The sequence below is a fragment of the Entelurus aequoreus genome, linkage group LG06, assembly GCF_033978785.1.
Source record: "Entelurus aequoreus isolate RoL-2023_Sb linkage group LG06, RoL_Eaeq_v1.1, whole genome shotgun sequence".
Taxonomy (NCBI): domain Eukaryota; kingdom Metazoa; phylum Chordata; class Actinopteri; order Syngnathiformes; family Syngnathidae; genus Entelurus; species Entelurus aequoreus.
Genome location: NC_084736.1, coordinates 5,889,080 through 5,908,804, shown reverse-complemented (window position 1 = coordinate 5,908,804; position 19,725 = coordinate 5,889,080). Strand labels below are relative to the sequence as shown.

At 38.4% G+C, this 19,725-nt stretch overlaps 2 protein-coding genes across 4 annotated transcripts in view; one reads left to right on the top strand and one right to left on the bottom strand.

The window, feature by feature from the left end:
* The window catches only part of LOC133651778 (DNA (cytosine-5)-methyltransferase 1-like), a 61,859-nt gene extending 43,263 nt beyond the window's left edge, over nucleotides 1-18,596 (bottom strand). The window contains exons 1-9 of one of the 2 annotated variants that reach the window (XM_062049897.1): nucleotides 18,400-18,596; nucleotides 18,211-18,247; nucleotides 7,302-7,409; nucleotides 7,037-7,241; nucleotides 6,898-6,970; nucleotides 4,209-4,296; nucleotides 4,081-4,121; nucleotides 3,965-4,016; nucleotides 3,805-3,888 (exon numbers count right to left, since the gene is read on the bottom strand). In XM_062049897.1, coding sequence (XP_061905881.1) covers nucleotides 3,805-3,888; nucleotides 3,965-4,016; nucleotides 4,081-4,121; nucleotides 4,209-4,296; nucleotides 6,898-6,970; nucleotides 7,037-7,241; nucleotides 7,302-7,409; nucleotides 18,211-18,247; nucleotides 18,400-18,446 — 735 coding nt within the window. In that variant the 5' untranslated portion in view covers nucleotides 18,447-18,596. The remainder of the gene's footprint in view (nucleotides 1-3,804; nucleotides 3,889-3,964; nucleotides 4,017-4,080; nucleotides 4,122-4,208; nucleotides 4,297-6,897; nucleotides 6,971-7,036; nucleotides 7,242-7,301; nucleotides 7,410-18,210; nucleotides 18,248-18,399) is intronic. The other variant, XM_062049896.1, reaches the window with a different exon arrangement.
* The window catches only part of LOC133651782 (protein shisa-8), a 648,746-nt gene that overhangs the window by 380,951 nt on the left and 248,070 nt on the right, over nucleotides 1-19,725 (top strand). The gene's annotated exons all lie outside the window — the stretch shown is intronic.

The window sequence follows — 19,725 nt, the reverse complement described above, 5'->3', positions numbered from 1 at the left end:
CTCACAGGTTACACACGGACATACGCCCATAAATAACACTTTTCAAAATAAAAGCAGCACAGTTGTATTGCACGCACGACATAGATGTTTTTTCAACTTTTGTAATTTGTGATTGCAGCTGTTCACATTCACTCACAATCACGCACACACGGAAGTAATGCAAATAACACTTTTCAAAACAAAAGCAGCACCGTTGTATTGCACACTCGACATAGATACTTTTTAAAATGTATTTTGTAATTTATGATTGGCCTCACGCGGGCCGGACAAGGACGCACAAAGGACCGGATATGGCCCGCAGAATGCCCAGGTCTGGTGTAGACTCTCAAAACTCGACAGTGCGCCTTATATATAAATGATAAATGGGTTATACTTGTATAGCGCTTTTCTACCTTCAAGGTACTCAAAGAGCTTTGACAGTATTTCCACATTCACACACTGATGGCGGGAGCTGCCATGCAAGGCGCTAACCAGCAGCCATCAAGAGCAAGGGTGAAGTGTCTTGCCCAAGGACACAACGGATGTGACTAGGACTATATAGTCACTATATAGTGCTCCTAATAAACTTTGTTGACCTACAAAGTATGTTTTTGGGGTGGAGGAGTCTGGTCGGGTGCTGGTTAGCTTGAAGCTAACCGCTAACCTGCAGAGGTGGGACCAAGTCATTGCTTTGCAAGTCACAAGTAAGTCTCAAGTCTTTGCCCTCAAGTCTCGAGTCAAGTCCCGAGTCAAGACAGGCAAGTCCCGAGTCAAGTCCAAAGTCAAGACTGGAAAGTCTCAAGTCAAGTCACAAGTCCTGCATTTTGAGTTTCGAGTCCTTTCAAGTCCTTTTAACCACAGACTAATATTTTTACACAGATTGTGTATGCTTTTAAACCGCTGTATTTATTTATTAAAACAAGTGCATTTGAAATAACAGGAAAAAAAATAGTACTGACATTGCAATTCATAATAGCACTATTAACCAGTCATTTTAATAATTTAAACAATTTTAAACATTTAACTCATTCCTTTACAGAATAAACACATTTGCAAAAACAAGTGCAACTGTACTTATTTGTACAAAAGTGTTAACATTGTATTTCCATGGCATATTGCATTGTAACTAGTTCCACAGCAGTTTCTATTCTGTTCTTACCTTATCTCATTGATCTCATCTCATACTGTATGTGTGTTTATGTGTGCGTACACATGAAAAACATAACAAATACATGAACATAACAATGAACAGAGTTGTACTTTTTAGATGTCAGGGCCCTATGCAATATGTACACATATTCTTAATAAAGTATACATTTTAACTGACCTTTATTTGACTATGTTTGTCTTTTTGTAGGTGGCTAAAATATGCTGTGCTGCTGACCGCCGTCTAACGTTATGTTACTGTGTGTGATACATTGACTAACGTAACATTAAATGTAGGTACCTCATGCAACCCTGCTTAAAAAAATCACTTGACAAAAAGTATGAATAAGGTAGCAAACTGCAGTGGACGCAACAGATTCCTGTGTTTGAAATGATGTTATAACCACAGACAGCTTGTAAGTACACGCAGTATTGGTTGCTGTGACGCGAGCAAATTGCATCTTGAAGTGGTGATGAGGAGCCGGCGAGCAGCCTAAACTGACAGTTGACAGGTAGAAAACAAAGATGCCGGGCTGGTGTTCAGCGTTTTCCTGCTCAAATGAGCGGACTGTTGAAAATAGGAATCGGGGGATTATTTTTCACAAGTAAGATTTAACATTAATGTACTATTGGTTGTATTTTATGAAAATAACATTACCACAGAGTTGAGAAGGAGCAAAGATCTTCAATATTTGTATGTGAAAATCACAAATAAATCTTCTGGGAGAGGATGACGCCCCTACAGGGGTTTGGTTTACAAACTTTCAGCCCCACCTAAAACAAAATTCACCAGCCGCCACTGATTATGATGCATTCTCATTTTAGGCAAAATATAAGACAATACTTTCTTAACAGTATAATTGTAACCAGGAATAAGTCTTCAAGTAACAATATTCAAATACTAACATTGTTGGGTAAGACAGCATTTGGTTTTATTCTGAATCCAGTGAAACAGATTGGTGGTTTTAGCTGATATAAAGAGTTTCAGGTGTTTATATATGTTTAAGTATTTGGCAGACGCTTTTATCCAAAGCGACATACATAAAAAATACATATATAACAATCACTGTAAACATGATCATTTAAGGGAAGAATGTAATACAAAATATCAATACAAAGTGTCAAGACAGAATAAACTCTCTGCTGCTGCAGCAACAGAGATACAGTCTATAAGATATATAGATATCTAATGTATTCATACATTGTTTATGTAGGATATACGCATGTATATATAACGTAATCATATTGTTTCTTCAACTTAAAAATAGCTGACCGTTTTTTTCCCCCTTCTCTGGGCTTATATTCCCAGTTTTGATCTCGGACGTCTGGTCACTTATAGCATATAAGAATATTATATTACTGTTAAGCAAACTATGAATAATAAAACATGTGTCCGTTATCATAGCTACACGTATGACAAAAAAGCGCGTGAAAATGAGTGGTATTCAGTGAGGTAAAATGAATTAAATGCGCTGACAATTCATTGCTCCTGCCAAATGAATTGCACTGAGTGGAGCGGATCACCACTCCAAGATGGCGGCCCCGCGTCTCGTCTGCGCCAGTAGGCAGTAGCGCTCGATGCTGCGTCTACTTATAAGACGTCTATGGTTATGACGTTAGCAGTGAGTTTACAGCCTCACTGATTTAACTACACAGCAAATAAAAGTCATGTTACTTAGCCAATAAACGTTAGCTTACATTCAAAACTTACCCTTCTTTGTGCAACTTCAAATGTCGAACGAAGTTGGAAGTTGTTGCGTGTCCGTCTGTAATATTCGAACTGCGTGATTTGCAATTCGTTTTTTGTAGACCAAGTCGTAGTTTTTATACCCGAACGAAACCAACTTTGGTATAAATCTTTCTCACTGCCGCGTTGTTTGACAACTCTTGTTCATTTGTTGTCCTGCAATTTGATTGGCTGAATGCTGTGTGATGAAAACAATGTAGATCTAATTTGATTGGCTGTTGTACTGACAGCACACACGCTGACACGCAGCACACACGCTGATAGACAGACAAACACGTACAAAATGAAAGATACGGAGCGCTCCCAAATAACTTTTTAAGCTTTAGGTTTTGGGGAAAGTAGCAAGTCATGTCAAGTCAAAAGGCTCAAGTCCAAGTGAAGTCACAAGTCATTGATGTTAAAGTCTAAGTCGAGTTGCAAGTCTCTTTACATTTTGTCAAGTCGAGTCTAAAGTCATCAAATTCATGACTCGAGTCTGACTCGAGTCCAAGTCATGTGACTCGAGTCCACACCTCTGCTAACCTGTCTTCATCCTAAACGATGTCGATCCAGCGGGAGATAAAAGTGAAGTTTCCATGGACTCAGACAAGTCATTTACTGGAGACATGGCACAGGATGAAGTTAAAAAGGTTGACTTTACACTTCCCTTGCGCTAAAGTTGTCTAAGTACAAACTGAGGCAGTATTTGTCATTGAGAAAACTTTCGGCGAATCAAAATTTACGGCCAATAAAAAGGCAATAAACAGGGACAGAAATTTGATCCGGCAAATATAAACAAAACAAAACACCGGCGGAAAGCGATAATCGAGCAAATAAAATAAAAAATAAAAAACAGGCAGTAAAAAATGTTTAATAATAATCCGCGTCCTTTCTGATTTCAATGCGTAAAAAGACACAAAAAGTGCGTTGACGCCAACACTGAATAATCTCACCGCATTGTCGGGATCCCCTTGAAAGAACTTGAGGTCTGAGTCGTCCAAATATTGCCTGCAATCTGGGCATTTTGGAGGCGGAGTCTATAAAAAATAAATACAAAAACATTTATAAAAATCCCGAGATAATCTTTGCGATAATTAACTTTAACGCTGTTACCTTTGCAGCAGCAACAGTCTTGCTCTCAGTTTTGGCTTCTTCAGGAGAAGACCTATCGACATTCCGTGTATTACAAACCACTTCATGAGGCGCCATCTTCAGAAGTGCCTACTTACTGCTCATCAGACTCCACTTTGAGACGCTTCTCCTCCCGAGACTACATTAGACAATAACAAGAAAATAGGGATTATGCCAAGAGTGAGGCAAGCGGTCTGCAGCCTGCAGGAGGAGGAAGATGACTCACCTCCTCAGCGACTTCATCTGGTTTTACTTCACTTTGTCCGTTGGCGGCTTCTTCTACGCCATTCAGGTCTTCGGACTTACGCTTCTGACTGAAACAACAAATATTGGGGGAAAAATGAGGGTTTCAGTCAAATCATTACACTGCAATCAGGCCTCGAATTTTTACTTTTTAAGGTCAAGGAAAGTGTTGCCTTAAAAGGAGGGCTCATATTTTAGGGCACCAAGGCAAGCATTATTTTGTTTTGAGAGTTTTTAATTTAATTTTATTTTTCTAAAGTTATGTACATCATGTAGATCAGGCCTGGGCAATTTTGACTCGGGGGCCACATTTATAGAAAAAAATGTGTCTGGGGGCCCGCAGTGTTTCCCACACATTCATTTATTTGTGGCGGCCCGCCACGAAAGAATTAAGGCCGCCACAAAAAAAAAAGTTTTTTTATAAAAAGTTTTTTTTTTTTTTGTGTCCTGTCCAGCTTCTCAGGCAAATCATATAGTTGATGTAGATGCCCATATAGGCTGTTCAGATTTACTTTACAAAATAACAAATATTTTAAATTAATAGTGCTTACAAAGTACAAAGAAGGAAAATATTCTTCATCTCAGTATGTTAATAATGACTGAATTAATTAATTACATATTACAAACTGTTGTATATACTAATTCATAGATGTTCTTTTATTATATAAAAAGGTCAGTAAATGATTTTATATAATTGTAAATGCTTTGAAGTGGGAAAGGGGTAGGATTAAATAAGCTTTGCTTCTTCCTACTCCTTTTCGGGCATGATGTAAATGAAATGATATGAAATTGTGTGATGTATTATGATGTAAATGTGTTCATGTTCGAAATAAACTAAAAGAAAGAAATAAAGAAAAGAAGTGTAGGATACTTCTCTTGTTGCCTTATTTGTATTTGACCACTACTGTTTTCTGTTTATTTGTTACTGACTGTGGCAGGACACCTCTGCCTCTGTTTCACTTTATGTTGCTGGTAAATAATATGGTTGTAGTAGTAGGCTAAAGTTAAATTATTTAGTATGCACTAATTAAAGGGGCAGAGCTTTAAGAGACATTTTAACTTTTATATTTTTATAAGATATATTTTTGGAAGAACCACAATTAATAAATATATTTCAGTGAATAACTTATTGTTCAAATCTGTATATAAATATGTACATAAAGTGTTGTAATTATATTGTAAAATGGATGGATGGATGGACATTTAAAACAAAACTGTTATTAATTAGTAAGTATACATTTTTTGAGCCTTTTTAGAGAAAATCATATTGTAGTAAATTATGCAAATTACTCGATGATGTCATGGTGACCACACCCACAGCCACGCCCCCAGCGCCACAGGTATCTTGGCAGTTTATGGGAAACACTGTAGAGCATCTTTGACTTTTGTTTTGGCCGAATTTCCTTAAAAAACAGTAGCAAAGACCGTGAGGACTTTTGCAGGAGAGTATACCCTAGTAGAGCGGTGCGAGTGCTAGGGGTGTAACTGTACGTGTATTTGTATTGAACCGTTTCGGTACGGGGGTTTCGGTTCGGTTCGGAGGTGTACCAAACGAGTTTCCACACGAACATATTAAGTAGCCGCCTTCGCTTCCTTCTGTCTCGGTCAGTACTCTACACAGCACCCAGCATTGTCCCACCCACACAACCATCTGATTGGTTACAAACAGAGCGGTAGCAGCCAATCAGCAGTGCGTATTCAGAGCACATGTAGTCAGTGCTTAGCATTTAGCAGGTAATCATCAGGCTGCGCACTCTCCCCAAATTATAATAAACATTTCCCAGTCAACTACTAGTAACATCACTATGAGCCCGTTGACCTTCTAGAAATATAAAAGGCAGTTCAGCTCGCTCACATTCCTGGCTTGAGGTGAAGGCTAATTCGCTTTTAGCGTAACGTTAGCTCATTTTGCGGTGTGTGTGTTACGGACAGCAAAGCCCTGTCTGTCTGTTATTTCACTTGACCTTTTTCTGTGTTGATTGAGCTGTGTTGAAGCAGCAAAAATGGACATTATGTTAAATGAAGAGTTTCGGTCTCTGATAGTTGACATAATAATGTAAGTGCATCATTAAGCCTACATGAACTCCATGGTGTTCAGGGATGAATAGTCTCTCCTATTGCTATTGTACTATTTCTTTCCAGCTATAGTAACATTAATCATTAGTAATGCAGCAGCCTAGTTTTGAATGGCAGGGTCCCTGCTATCACATGTTGATCAAAATATAACATTTACATACGCTTCCCAAATGCTGTAATAAATTAAGCATGACGAGTTGACTTGAAACTGTTTAATGTTGCACTTTTTTTATGTAGAAGAAAAGTTTTGTCATTTTATTTAATCTGAGCAACAACTTGAGGCAGTTTAATGTTGATTAACGTGGGCAGAATTATTATAGTGTTCCCAATGTTAAAAGGATAAAGCCATTGTTTACAAATTTGGTAAATAAATAACCAAAAAATTTACATTTTGTTGTTTTCTTACTGTACCGAAAATGAACCGAACCGTGACCTCTAAACCGAGGTACGTACCGAACCGACATTTTTGTGTACCGTTACACCCCTACCTGATATGGAGGATCTTTGAATAGCAATTAGGCCGCAATCAGTTACATAGGAAACTCTGTAGTAAAACTTTTTAGCAACCATTAAATGTAAAGAAGATGGAAACGCACACTTTGGAGAACATGGACAGGATGGTCGGTTGGTTGCCGCCACTTCTCGTCACCCTGGAGCTGGCCGGAGACTCTGGAAAGATCCAAAGATCATAATCCCATCCAAACGTGCGCATCTTAAGAGGCTCAAACGGCCTACTTTTGTTGTCAGCTTTGCTCCTCCGGCCACCTTTCCCTCGAGCGCCGGGCGACTTGACGTCCTCCTCCACGTCCATGCCGGCGTCGCCTTCGTCCTCCTCTTTGTGGGAGCCGTTGGCGTGGCCGTTGGTTTTTCCTTTGGGCTCGCCGTTTTCCAAGCGGAGCTCTTTGCCCAGCAGGGCTTTCACCTTAGAGACGTAGTCGTCCTGGAGGAGAGACGGCCAGCGTTTGAACCTCGCCGGAAGTTTCCACGAAGCGAAACTCACCATTGAAATTTCTGAGGTCTTCATCTTCTCCTCCAGGCCGGCGAGCACGTCCTGAGCGTCGGCATGCAGGAAGTCTTGCACCAGCTTCAGCTTCTCCTTCACGTGATCCTGTGTGCGGAAGTTTACGTTGATCAATTTGCGTCTTGATGCAGAATAGTGCAGTACACGCAGACAGGCAGCGGAGGCGCTGATGAGTCAAACTAGTTTAAAGGCCTACTGAAATGAATTTTTTTTTATTTAAACGGGGATAGCAGATCCATTCTATGTGTCATACTTGATCATTTCGCGATATTGCCATATTTTTGCTGAAAGGATTTAGTAGAGAACATCGACGATAAAGTTTGCAACTATTGGTCGCTGATAAAATAAAAAGCCTTGCCTGTACCGGAAGTAGCGTGACGTCGCAGGTTGAAAGGCTCCTCACATTGTTTACACCAGCAGCGAGAGCGATTCGGACCGAGAAAGCGACGATTACCCCATTAATTTGAGCCAGGATGAAAGATTTCTGGATGAGGAACGTGAGAGTGAAGGACTAGAGTGCAGTGCAGGACGCATCTTTTTTCGCTCTGGCCATAACTTAGGTACAAGCTGGCTCATTGGATTCCACACTCTCTCCTTTTTCTATTGTGGATCACAGATTTGTATTTTAAACCACCTCGGATACTATATCCTCTTGAAAATGAGAGTCGAGAACGCAAAATGGACATTCACAGTGACTTTTATCTCCACGACAATACATCGGCGAAGCACTTTAGCTACGGAGCTAATGTGATAGCATCGGGCTTAACTGCAGATAGAAACAAAAGAAATAAACCCCTGACTGGAAGGATAGACAGAAAATCAACAATACTATTAAACCATGGACATGTAACTACACGGTTAATGTTTTCCAGCCTAGCGAAGGTTAACAATGCTGTTGCTAACGACGCCATTGAAGCTAACTTAGCAACGGGACCTCACAGAGCTATGCTAAAAACATTAGCTCTCCACCTACGCCAGCCAGCCCTCATCTGCTCATCAACACCTGTGCTGACCTGCGTTCCAGCGATCGACGGAGCGACGAAGGACTTCACCCGATCATCAATGCGGTCGGCGGCTAGCGTCGGATAGCGCGTCTGCTATCCAAGTCAAAGTCCTCCTGGTTGTGTTGCTGCAGCCCGCCGCTAATACACCGATCCCACCTACAGCTTTCTTCTTTGCAGTCTTCATTGTTCATTAAAAAAATTGCAAAAGATTCACCAACACAGATGTCCAGAATACTGCGGAATTTTGCGATGAAAACAGAGCTTTTTGTTTTGCATACAATGTGTCCGAATACTTCCGTTTCAACGATTGACGTCACGCGCATACGTCATCATACATAGACGTTTTCAACCGGAAGTTTCGCGGGAAATTTAAAATGTCACTTTATAAGTTAACCCGGCCGTATTGGCATGTGTTGCAATGTTAAGATTTCATCATTGATATATAAACTATCAGACTGCGTGGTCGCTAGTAGTGGCTTTCAGTAGGCCTTTAACCCTTGTTTAATGTTCATATTGTTGTTACTCAGCCAGCGTTTGTGGGGTCTGATGGACCCGTTAAACATCTGTTCAGTATTTGAACATAAGTGTTTGATTGTGAGGCATTAAAAGCCACAAAATGCAACGGGTCCATCAGACCCACAAACGCTGGCTGAGTAACAACAATATGAACGTTGCACGGAAAATGTCTCTGCCAGTTTCTGCATCCCACAGGGATTCTTCTTTTGTGTTTCTGCACCTGCGGTTCCCACACAAGGTTGCAACATTGTTTATAAACACTGTCTGCTCTCATTTTCTCGCACATTTGACCGTCTGATGTTCTGTGTACCTACACTCTGTCCTCCTCCTGTCTAGGCCTGCTGTGTGTGTGTGTGGTACACAGAACATCAATTTCCACACTTCTATAAGCCCCGGGTCCAGTGGACCCGAGAATCTTATATGTAATAGAAATGTGTAGGGGGGGGTGTATGGTGTGTGGTCATTAAATATTAAATATTCTGATATATGTTCTTCAAAGAAAATGAGCCAAAGTCAGCAAGTCTCAGTTTGAAAAATTAATTAATTGTATCATTTTTCTTTTAATAAAAAATTAAAAACGGGTCCCGCGGACCCGAACACCACACAAGTAGCAAAAATAAGGTTTAGCTCTTTTTACTTGTGATGTGCGATTATACTGATTGTACAATTCAGGCTGGTGTAGTGTGGTAACGATACCAATATTTTGGTATCGGCACTAAAATTATTTCGGTACTTTTCTGAATAAAGGGGACCACAAAAAATGTCATTATTGGCTTTATTTGAACAAAACAATCTTAGGGTACATGAAACATATGTTTATTATTGCAATGTAGTCCTTAAATAAAATAGTAAACATACTAGACAACTTGTCTTTTAGTAGTAAGTAAACAAACAAAGACTCCTAATTAGTCTGCAGTAACATATTGTGTCATTTATCTACTTATTATTTTGTCAACATTATTAAGGACAAGTGGTAGAAAATGAATTAGTAATCTACTTGTTCATTTACTGTTAATATCTGCCTACTTTCTGTTTTAACATGTTCTAGCTACACTTCTGTTAAAATGTAATAAATAACTTATTCTAAAAAAAAAAAATAAAGTCAATAATGCCATTTCTTGTGGTGTCCTTTATTTAGAAAAGTATCGAAATAAGATTTGGTACCGGTACCAAAATATTGGTATCGGGACAGCACTAGTGTCTAGTAGGGCTGCAACAACTAATCGATTAAAAAAATAGTTGCCGATTAATTTAGTCATCGATTCGTTGGATCTATGCTATGCGCAGAGGCAATTTTATTTATTTTATAAACCCTAATTTATAAACTGCAACATGTACAAACAGCTGAGAAACAATAATCAAAATAAGTATGGTGCTAGTATGCTGTTTTTTTTCCAATAAAATACTGGAAAGGATAGAAATGTAGTTTGTCTCTTTTATCCGATTATTAATCGAAGTAATAATCGACAGATTAATCGATGATCAAATTAATCGTTAGTTGCAGCCCTAGTGTCTAGTAAATGTTTTAAATGTTAAAATCAGAGAACGGAACAAATGATGCCATTATTTATATTCAACCAAATAGCCTGCAATAAAAGGATGCATAAACTTGCTCTTTTTCAATACCGAGTGACTCATTCAGTAAACTCCTTAAATAAACAAATGACAAAGTGACTGAATGAGCACAGCCGCGTGCCACTGCGCATTACACACTTAGGCGATATACAGGCTTCCTACGCCCTTTCCATGGCCAAATTCAAGCACTTTTTAAGGACTTTCAAGATCAATTTTCCAGTTTTTCAAAAAGAAAACCAGTGTGAATCAATCCATAGCCTTGTTGTTTGAGCTCACCAAATGCTGTCTGTAGGAAAAATAGGGAAAACCTGCTCAAATCTAAGCCTAACATTGAAGCAGCAGTTATCATGAACTGATAACAGACTCCTCCACCCCAAAAACATACTTTGTAGGTCAACTATGTGCCTTTTGAAGTGTTCATGTGCGAGGAGTGTTCAAAAGGAGTCTTTTGGCGAAGTGGCTGACATGTTGGCACCGTCACCGTCTTTGTTTACTGAAGCAGAGATGCTGACTGTGCGTTATGATCAACTTTTTATCCATAGACTTATCACATGTCATTTGTTATTATCTATAGCAGGGGTGTCAAAAGTGCCATTTGCGGCCTACAGCTAATGTTTTAAAGGCCCTCGGCACATTCTAAAAATACTATTAAAATAAAAAAAAACATAAAAGTGGAATAAAAAAAGAAGCTTACAGGTGAAATGTAATTTAGAAAAAGTTGCAATGTTGACTAATAAAACAAAGCTGTTTTTTTTTCTTTAAAATTGTCATTGCTCAAAACATAATGAATCAAAATCAATGTTTTTATGAATTATTGACCTATCCAAGGCTGCGTGCGATTACTTCACATCAAATATTACACTTTGGAAAAATATTTTCTGTGGAAGATTTTGCATATTTTGCCATTTCTTTGACAAAAATGGAAGAAAACAAAACAAAAAACAACAACATAAAAAACAAAACAAAAACTGAGGGATAGATGTGAAGTTGATGTAGATTCTATAGAGATTTAAGTGTTAAATAAATAATGTATGTATGCCCTGGCACACCATTATGATCATTTCATGACCCAAACAAAACACTTTTATACTGAAATAAAGACACCTACAACTTATTAAATACAAATATAGAAAAAACTACCAGCAGTGGTAAAGTTTAGATCCATGAAGGAAAGAAGAAAGTGAATGAATGTTTACAACTGAATACATTTACATATGCATAAAAATTAGTTTTCTTTTGTATACATTTTTTATGACTTAACGTTCATGGCAACCTTTTTACCAAAACACAATATAGAATGTGAGATATAACAGGATAATGTTTATCATTTATTTTCAAAAACACTTGCAAAAAAGTGGGACCCCATTTGTATGACTTGATGGGGCCCCTGGGACCCCATTTTGAAAATTCCTAGCACCCAACACTGTTTATTCATGTTTTTTAATGCAATATTGTGCTGTGCTATCATAAGTTAGTAAAGGCTGTATTATTTATACAAAATAACTCCTTAGTATAAATGGAATGGAGCTTTAATTGATATCGTTGCCAATGAGATTGACTATTTATAAGACATTGTTACAAGAATAGAATTGAGGGATGGATGTGAAGTTTATAGACTCTAGAGATTTAAGCGTTAAATAAATAATGTATGTATGCCCTGGCACACCATTAGCATCATTTCATGACCCAACAAGACACTTTTATAATGAAATAATTAAACTTACAGCTTAATAAAAATATAGAAAAAAAGATTTAAAAGTGAATGAATGTTTAGAACTGAATACATTTACATAAAAGTTTTTTGTATTTTTTTTTTTTAATGACTTAACAGTCATGACAAACTCAATATAGAATGTGAAATATTACAGGATAATGTTTAGCATTTATTTTCAAAAACGCTTGCAAAAAAGTGGCACCCCATTTTTATGACTTGATGGGGCCCCTGGGACCCCATTTTGAAAATTCCTAGCGCCCAACACTGTTGTTTACTCATGTTTTTTAATACAATAGAGTGCTATGCTATCATAAGTTAGTAAAGGCTATATTATTGTTACAAAAAAAAACCTCCTTAATATAAATTGAATGGAGCTTTAAAGGCCTACTGAAATGAATTTTTATTTATTTAAACGGGAATAGCAGATCCATTCTATGTGTCATACTTGATCATTTGGCGATATTGCCATATTTTTGCTGAAAGGATTTAGTAGAGAAAATCGACGATAAAGTTCGCAACTTTTGCTCGCTGATAAAAAAAAGCCCTGCCTGTACCGGAAGTAGCGTGACGTCACAGGAGCTAGTATTCCTCACAATTCCCCATTGTTTACAATGGAGCGAGAGAGATTCGGAGCGACAAAGCGACGATTACCCCATTAATTTGAGCGAGGATGAAAGATTCGTAGATGAGGAACGTTACAGTGAAGGACTAGAGTGCAGTGCAGGACGTATCTTTTTTGGCTCTGACCGTAACTTAGGTACAAGCTGGCTCATTGGATTCCACACTCTCTCCTTTTACTATTGTGGATCACGGATTTGTATTTCAAACCACCTCGGATACTATATCCTCTTGAAAATGAGAGTCGAGAAGGCGAAATGGACATTCAGTGCCTTTTATCTCCACGACAATACATCGGTGACACACTTAGCTACTGAGCTAACGTGATAGCATCGTTCTCACATGCAGATAGAAACAAAATAAATAAATCCCTGACTGGAAGGATAGACAGAAGATCAACAATACTATTAAACCATGTACATGTAACTACACGGTTAAAAATTCTCAGCTTGGTAAGGCTTAACAATGCTGTTGCTAACGACGCTAAGGCTAATTTAGCAACTTAGCAACCGGACCTCACAGAGCTATGATAAAAACATTAGCGCTCCACCTACGCCAGCCAGCCCTCATCTTCCCATCAACAGCCGTGCTCACCTGCGTTCCAGCGATCAACGGCGCGACGAAGGACTTCATCCGTGGGTTTGGCGGCAAGCATCGGCTAGGCGTAGTAAGTAGTCCTTGTTGTGTTGCTGTAAGTATTGTACTTAGCCGCTAGTACACCGATCGATCCCACCTACAACTTTCTTCTTTGCAGCCTCCATTGTTCATTAAACAAATTGCAAAAGATTCACCAACACAGATGTCCAGAATACTGTGGAATTTTGTCGAAGAAAACAAGAGGTTTTTGTATCGGGTCCGATGGGGTCCAACCACTTCCGTGGATTTTGTGACGTCACGCGCATAAATCATATCCAAAGGAGTTTTTCAAGCGGAAGTGTGGCGGGAATTTTAAAATGTCACTTTATAAGTTAACCCGGCCGTATTGGCATGTGTTGCAATGTTAAGATTTCATCATTGATATATAAACTATCAGACTGCGTGGTCGCTAGTAGTGGCTTTCAGTAGGCCTTTAATTTTTTTTAATTTTAATTTACAATGAGATAAAAGATTGTAGAAATATATTCCAATTGAAAAAAATATATAAAGACAGAACAATAAGATCATATGGACATTTTGCTTTATAGTTATTATTTTAGTTATTTTTTGTCTGGTTTTGTATCATCCCTTGAAGTGTATATTATTTTTTGTTCGGTTTGTACTTCATGAAGTTTTTGCACTTGTTTTTTGTTTGTTTTCATTATATTTGGATGTATTTGTTTGGTTTGTATGCCTGTGAATCTGGGGCCGTACTTATCAAGCTTCTTAGAGTGCCATTTTACACTTAATTCCTGAGAATTTGCGAAATTTAGTCCTACTCTCAAACTTAAGAATAAAAGCTTTTTATCAACGTTCTTAAGTCTAAGAATCACTCCTACTCTCCACGATATTTAAGAGACCTTCAGAGGTGTCTTAAGTGGTTAGGAGTTGCCAGCAGGGGATGGCACTGAGGCGAGAAAGACGTCCGCGAACGTTCAGGGAACGGAACAATGTTTTTTTTTTTTTTATGACGAGCAGCTGATCAAACGGTATCGTTTAGACAGAGCGGATATTATTTTTGTCACAGATTTAATACTTTTCGATTCCTTGTTGATTTCTGCATGTGGCTGCAGTGGGCTAGTATATATAGAGCCACCCACACCAGTTTCAAATTAGTTGCCTAATTAATGAATTGGAAATAAAATGTTATGACAGTAGCGTATGTGTGTGGCCGTGAGGTGAGTGACGTCAGTGAGTGTGTGGGCGAGAGAAGAGAGGGAGCGGTAGCGTGAGTGCCGGCGGGGACTAGTTTGTTTTGTATTATTTTGTAGTTTATTGTCAAAATATACACTCCCATTGTCCACTTAAATATTTCCAAGATATTTCTTTATTCTTAGACAACGAATTCCATTCCGTGATTGGTCACTTCTATGGACACAGAAATGACGTCACCTAAAATTCCGTTTACGGCACATAGTAATGTCGTAATTCAGCTCTGAGTGTGACACTTAAGATTCAGTCCTACACTTCGCTGAAAGTGTGAGTAAGACGCTTGATAACTAACTTTTAAGTGCAGCTTTCAGCGAAGAATTTATTTACTCTTAAGTCAACTCTTAGCAGACTTCTTAGGAGTAATTCTAAGAAGCTTGATAAGTACGGCCCCTGGGCTATCCATTAACTACTTATTACGTTGAAGGGGGCAGGAAATATAAGACCTTCATCCTGTTCCTTCTCAAGCATACACTGCAAAAAGTGAAATCTAAGTAAGATGAAATATGTCAAATAATGGTGATATTTGCTTATTTTCTGTCTGATAAGATCATTCTTCTCACTAAGCAGATTTTATGTTAGAGTGTTTTACTTGTTTTAAGTGTTTTGGTCCTAAATGATCTCAGTAAGATATTACAGCTTGTTGCTGAGATTTGATGAGCTATATTGAGTAAAACATGCTTGAAACTAGAATATCAACTGTTGCAAAGCTGTGTCATCAACACTCACAAGTATAAAACTACTTTTATAAAGTAATCATTTCTTACTTCAAGCATGAAAAAAAAATCATGATGCCGAGCGCATGTTATGTCAAGATAATGGCACTAGAATTTACTTCATTTAAGAATATTTTTCAACATATTGAGCAAAAAGGTCTCGTTTTTTTTCTACCAAGAAAATTGCACTTGTTATTAGTGAGAATATACTTATTTTAAAAAGGTATTTTTGGGTTCATTGAGGTTAGCTCAGCTGTTGCCTTTATAAATGAGCTTCTTAAGCAAGCTTAGCTGCTATGCAGTCACTTTAGTGGGAAGAGACATGTGATGATTAGTTTGATTGTTTGTATGTTGTAGTATTTTGTGTATTTGTACCTCGTTTTTACTGTTGTACCTCGTTCTTACTGTTGTACCTCGTTTTTTACTGTTGTACCTCGTTTTTTTACTGTTGTACCTCGTTTTTTACTGTTGTACCTAGGGATGATGTTTGATAAGAAATTATCGAGTTCGAGCCCATTATCGAATCCTCTTACCGAATCGAGATAGGTTGTTGTATATGGAAAAAAACACAATATTTGGTTTAACAAAAGCTCACATTTATTTTATAAGAAAAATAAAAAAATACATAAATATTGACTGTTACCCCCCTAAAAAAATAAAATAAATAAATATTGATTGTTGTTACCCAAAGTATATTAAGTGGGATTTTTCAGAAAACATATATATACAGTAACACAAAAACAACCTGTCTCTGTGATCACTATAGGTGAATAGCCATGCCTTGAGGCGTTTTTTCCGGTCCATTATTTTTGCGGCTTGTGTGACATCACAGGAAATGACGTAGCTCACTCTAACGACTGAGCTACGTCATTTCCTGTGATGTCCCACAGGGCATTTCCTGTGATGTCCCACAGGGCATTTCCTGTGGGACTGGATTCGTTCCCAGGGTTTCGAATAAAGAACAAACTCTTTTTCTTTACTATAGTGGCCTCGTTAACGGGAACCGGTTCTCAAAAAGGGATTTGAGTCCATGGAATCGGTTCTTTTCTTATCGAACAACCGGGAAAACCGGCTTCGAACATCATCCCTATTTGTACCTCGTTTTTTACTGAACATTGTTTTTAATGACTACTGCTGCAAACCAAATTGCCCCTCGGGGACAATAAAGATTTTCTAAGTCTAATTTTGCTTGTTTTGGAAAGTCTTGACAAGCCGAATGTTCTTGTTCTATTGGCAGATAATTTTGCTTAGTTCAAATAAAATACCCCTAATTTTTGTATTTTTTTTCCTTGTTTTTGAAGACTGACTTTTTGCAGTGTAGGTGTGTAAATGTGTGTTTTGTCCCACAGGGCATTTCTTGTGGGACGGGATTCGTTCCCAGGGTTTCGAATAAAGAACAAACTCTTTTTCTTTACTATAGTGGCCTCGATAACGGGAACCGGTTCTCAAAAAGGGATTCGAGTCCATGGAATCGGTTCTTTTCTTATCGAACAACCGGGAGAACCGGTTTCGAACATCATCCCTAGTTGTACCTTGTTTTTTACTGTTGAACATTGTTTTTAATGACTACTGCTGCAAACCAAATTGCCCCTCGGGGACAATAAAGATTTTCTAAGTCTAATTTTGCTTGTTTTGGAAAGTCTTGACAAGCCGAATGTTATTGTTCCATTGGTAGATCATTTTGCTTAGTTCAAATAAAATACCCCTAATTTTTGTATTTTTTTCCCTTGTTTTTGAACACTGACTTTTTGCAGTGTAGGTGTGTAAATGTGTGTTTTGTCCCACAGGGCATTTCTTGTGGGACGGGATTCGTTCCCAGGGTTTCGAATAAAGAACAAACTCTTTTTCTTTACTATAGTGGCCTTGATAACGGGAACCGGTTCTCAAAAAGGGATTCGAGTCCATGGAATCGGTTCTTTTCTTATCGAACAACCGGGAAAACCGGCTTCGAACATCATCCCTAGTTGCACCTCGTTTTTTACTGAACATTGTTTTTAATGACTACTGCTGCAAACCAAATTGCCCCTCGGGGACAATAAAGATTTTCTAAGTCTAAGTCTAATTTTGCTTGTTTTGGAAAGTCTTGACAAGCTGAATGTTCTTGTTCTATTGGCAGATAATTTTGCTTAGTTCAAATAAAATACCCCTAATTTTTGTATTTTTTTCCCTTGTTTTTGAACACTGACTTTTCGCAGTGTAGGTGTGTAAATGTGTGTTTTGTTCCACAGGGCATTTCTTGTGGGACGGGATTCGTTCCCAGGGTTTCGAATAAAGAACAAACTCTTTTTCTTTACTATGGTGGCCTCGATAACGGGAACCGGTTCTCAAAAAGTGAATCGAGTCCATGGAATCGGTTCTTTTCTTATCGAACGGTTCTTTTCTTATCGAACAACCGTGTTTCGAACATCATCCCTAGTTGTACCTCGTTTTTTACTGTTGTATCTTGTTTTTTACTGTTGAACCTCGTTTTTTACTGTTGAACCTAGTTTTTAATGACTACTGCTGCAAACCAAATCGCCCCTCGGGGACAATAAAGATTTTCTAAGTCTAATTTTGCTTGTTTTGGAAAGTCTTGACAAGCCGAATTTTCTTGTTCTATTGGCAGATAATTTTGCTTAGTTCAAATAAAATACCCCTCATTTTTGTATTTTTTTCCCTTGTTTTTGAACACTGACTTTTTGCAGTGTAGGTGTGTAAATGTGTGTTTTGTTGTTAGACTTTAATTGTCTATTGATCAAAAATGCACATCAATGAAGGAGATAAATAAATAAATGAATGAATATCATTGCCATTGAGATTGACTATTTATAAGACACTGTTACAAGAATAGAGAACCTAAACTGGGTATTTAGATGATAACATTTTGTTTCTATTGTGCATAATGTTGCACCGACACTTACCTCGTCTGAAGAGCTGCCATCGTCCAGCACTTGCAGCCTTTAAAGGGTAAAAACAAAAGGAAAAAAGGTGAAAACCATGGCTTACATCTTTTGTTTACCACCGTGGCGCCAAATCCCTCCCGCGCGCCCTCACCCGCTGACAGGCCGCGCCACCATACCTTAGCTACAGCTATTGGCGGAAACGCTTACCTTTTCCTGACATCCTCTGGCAACGACAAGGAAGTCCTGGCTGGCATGCTGTGACTTATCTATAAAAAAAAGGCTTAAAACCTAGGCCAAACTAGCTTTAAAAGTGAGCTATAATAGTCTAAAAGCGGAGGGAGGAAGAAGGACGGCGCAGCCTAGCAAGAGTCCGATGGATGCTATAAGCAATTGGCGCGCCCGGGCCGTCTTTTCGCGGGGAAAAGTGGGCGTTTCGGACTGTACCATTACAGAAGTATTAAGGGTAACACGCACTCTTTTCAGTGAAGCGTTACTACACCTGTAAAGTACACAATATTTAAGTAAATACACTTCATATCATAACTTAAAGTATACATTACATTTTAATGTCACGTACTCATTTTGGCTCCTGTATAATCCCGGTAAATATGAATAAAGCGAGTAGCGACACCCCCCCCCCGCTCTTAGCTTCTACCGGAAGTTGAACGCGGCCAAGCAAACGGAAACGGACATAGATATAATCGTTGGTAATGTGTCAAAATAAATGTCCTTATTTTTTTTTGTGTGTGTGACGATAAAAGTCCTCAAAAATATTTGAGGGTTAGGGTTAGTGAAACGATATTTTCCGGCCTCAGTCCAAAGACAACAATACCCTAAAAGGGTTTGCAAAAATATAAATAGTGAAAATAAGGACACAATTTTAAAGTTAAAGTACCAAATGTGGTGAGATTATATTCTGCATTTGACCTGGGAGGTGAGGGGAGCAGTGAGCAGCAGCGGTGGCCACGCCCAGGAATCATTTTGGTGATTTAAACCCCAATTCCAACCCTTGATGATGAGTGCCAAGCAGGGAGGTAACGGGTCACATTTGTATAGTCTTTGGTATGGTTTGAACTCACGACCTACCGATCTCAGGGCGGACACGCTAACCACTAGGCCACTGAGAATTATACTAGGCCACTGAGAACATTATTCTATATTACTTAAACTTGGACCATTGGCGTTGTTAGGCCTATTTTAGGGGGGCTCAAGCCCCCCTAAAATGTTCTTAAGCCCCCCTAAATAATTTGGTGTTAAAAAAAAAAAAAAAATATTTATTTTTTATTTTTTTTACAAATACATGCCAACATATTCATTATAAAGTGGCCCGAATATGAGTTTAAATAAATAATCATATAACCTGTCATTATTCACTCAGTTTCCCCTCACTTCATAGTGTAAGGTAAAGAGCCCCTTTAGTGCGTCGGTATCCAATCCATTCCACTTGTTCATATAGAAAATCCCCACATCACCTAAAATCCAGTCCGCATTTTCTATGCGACCTTGCTTGCGGTCCTGCAGGTGTACAAAGCA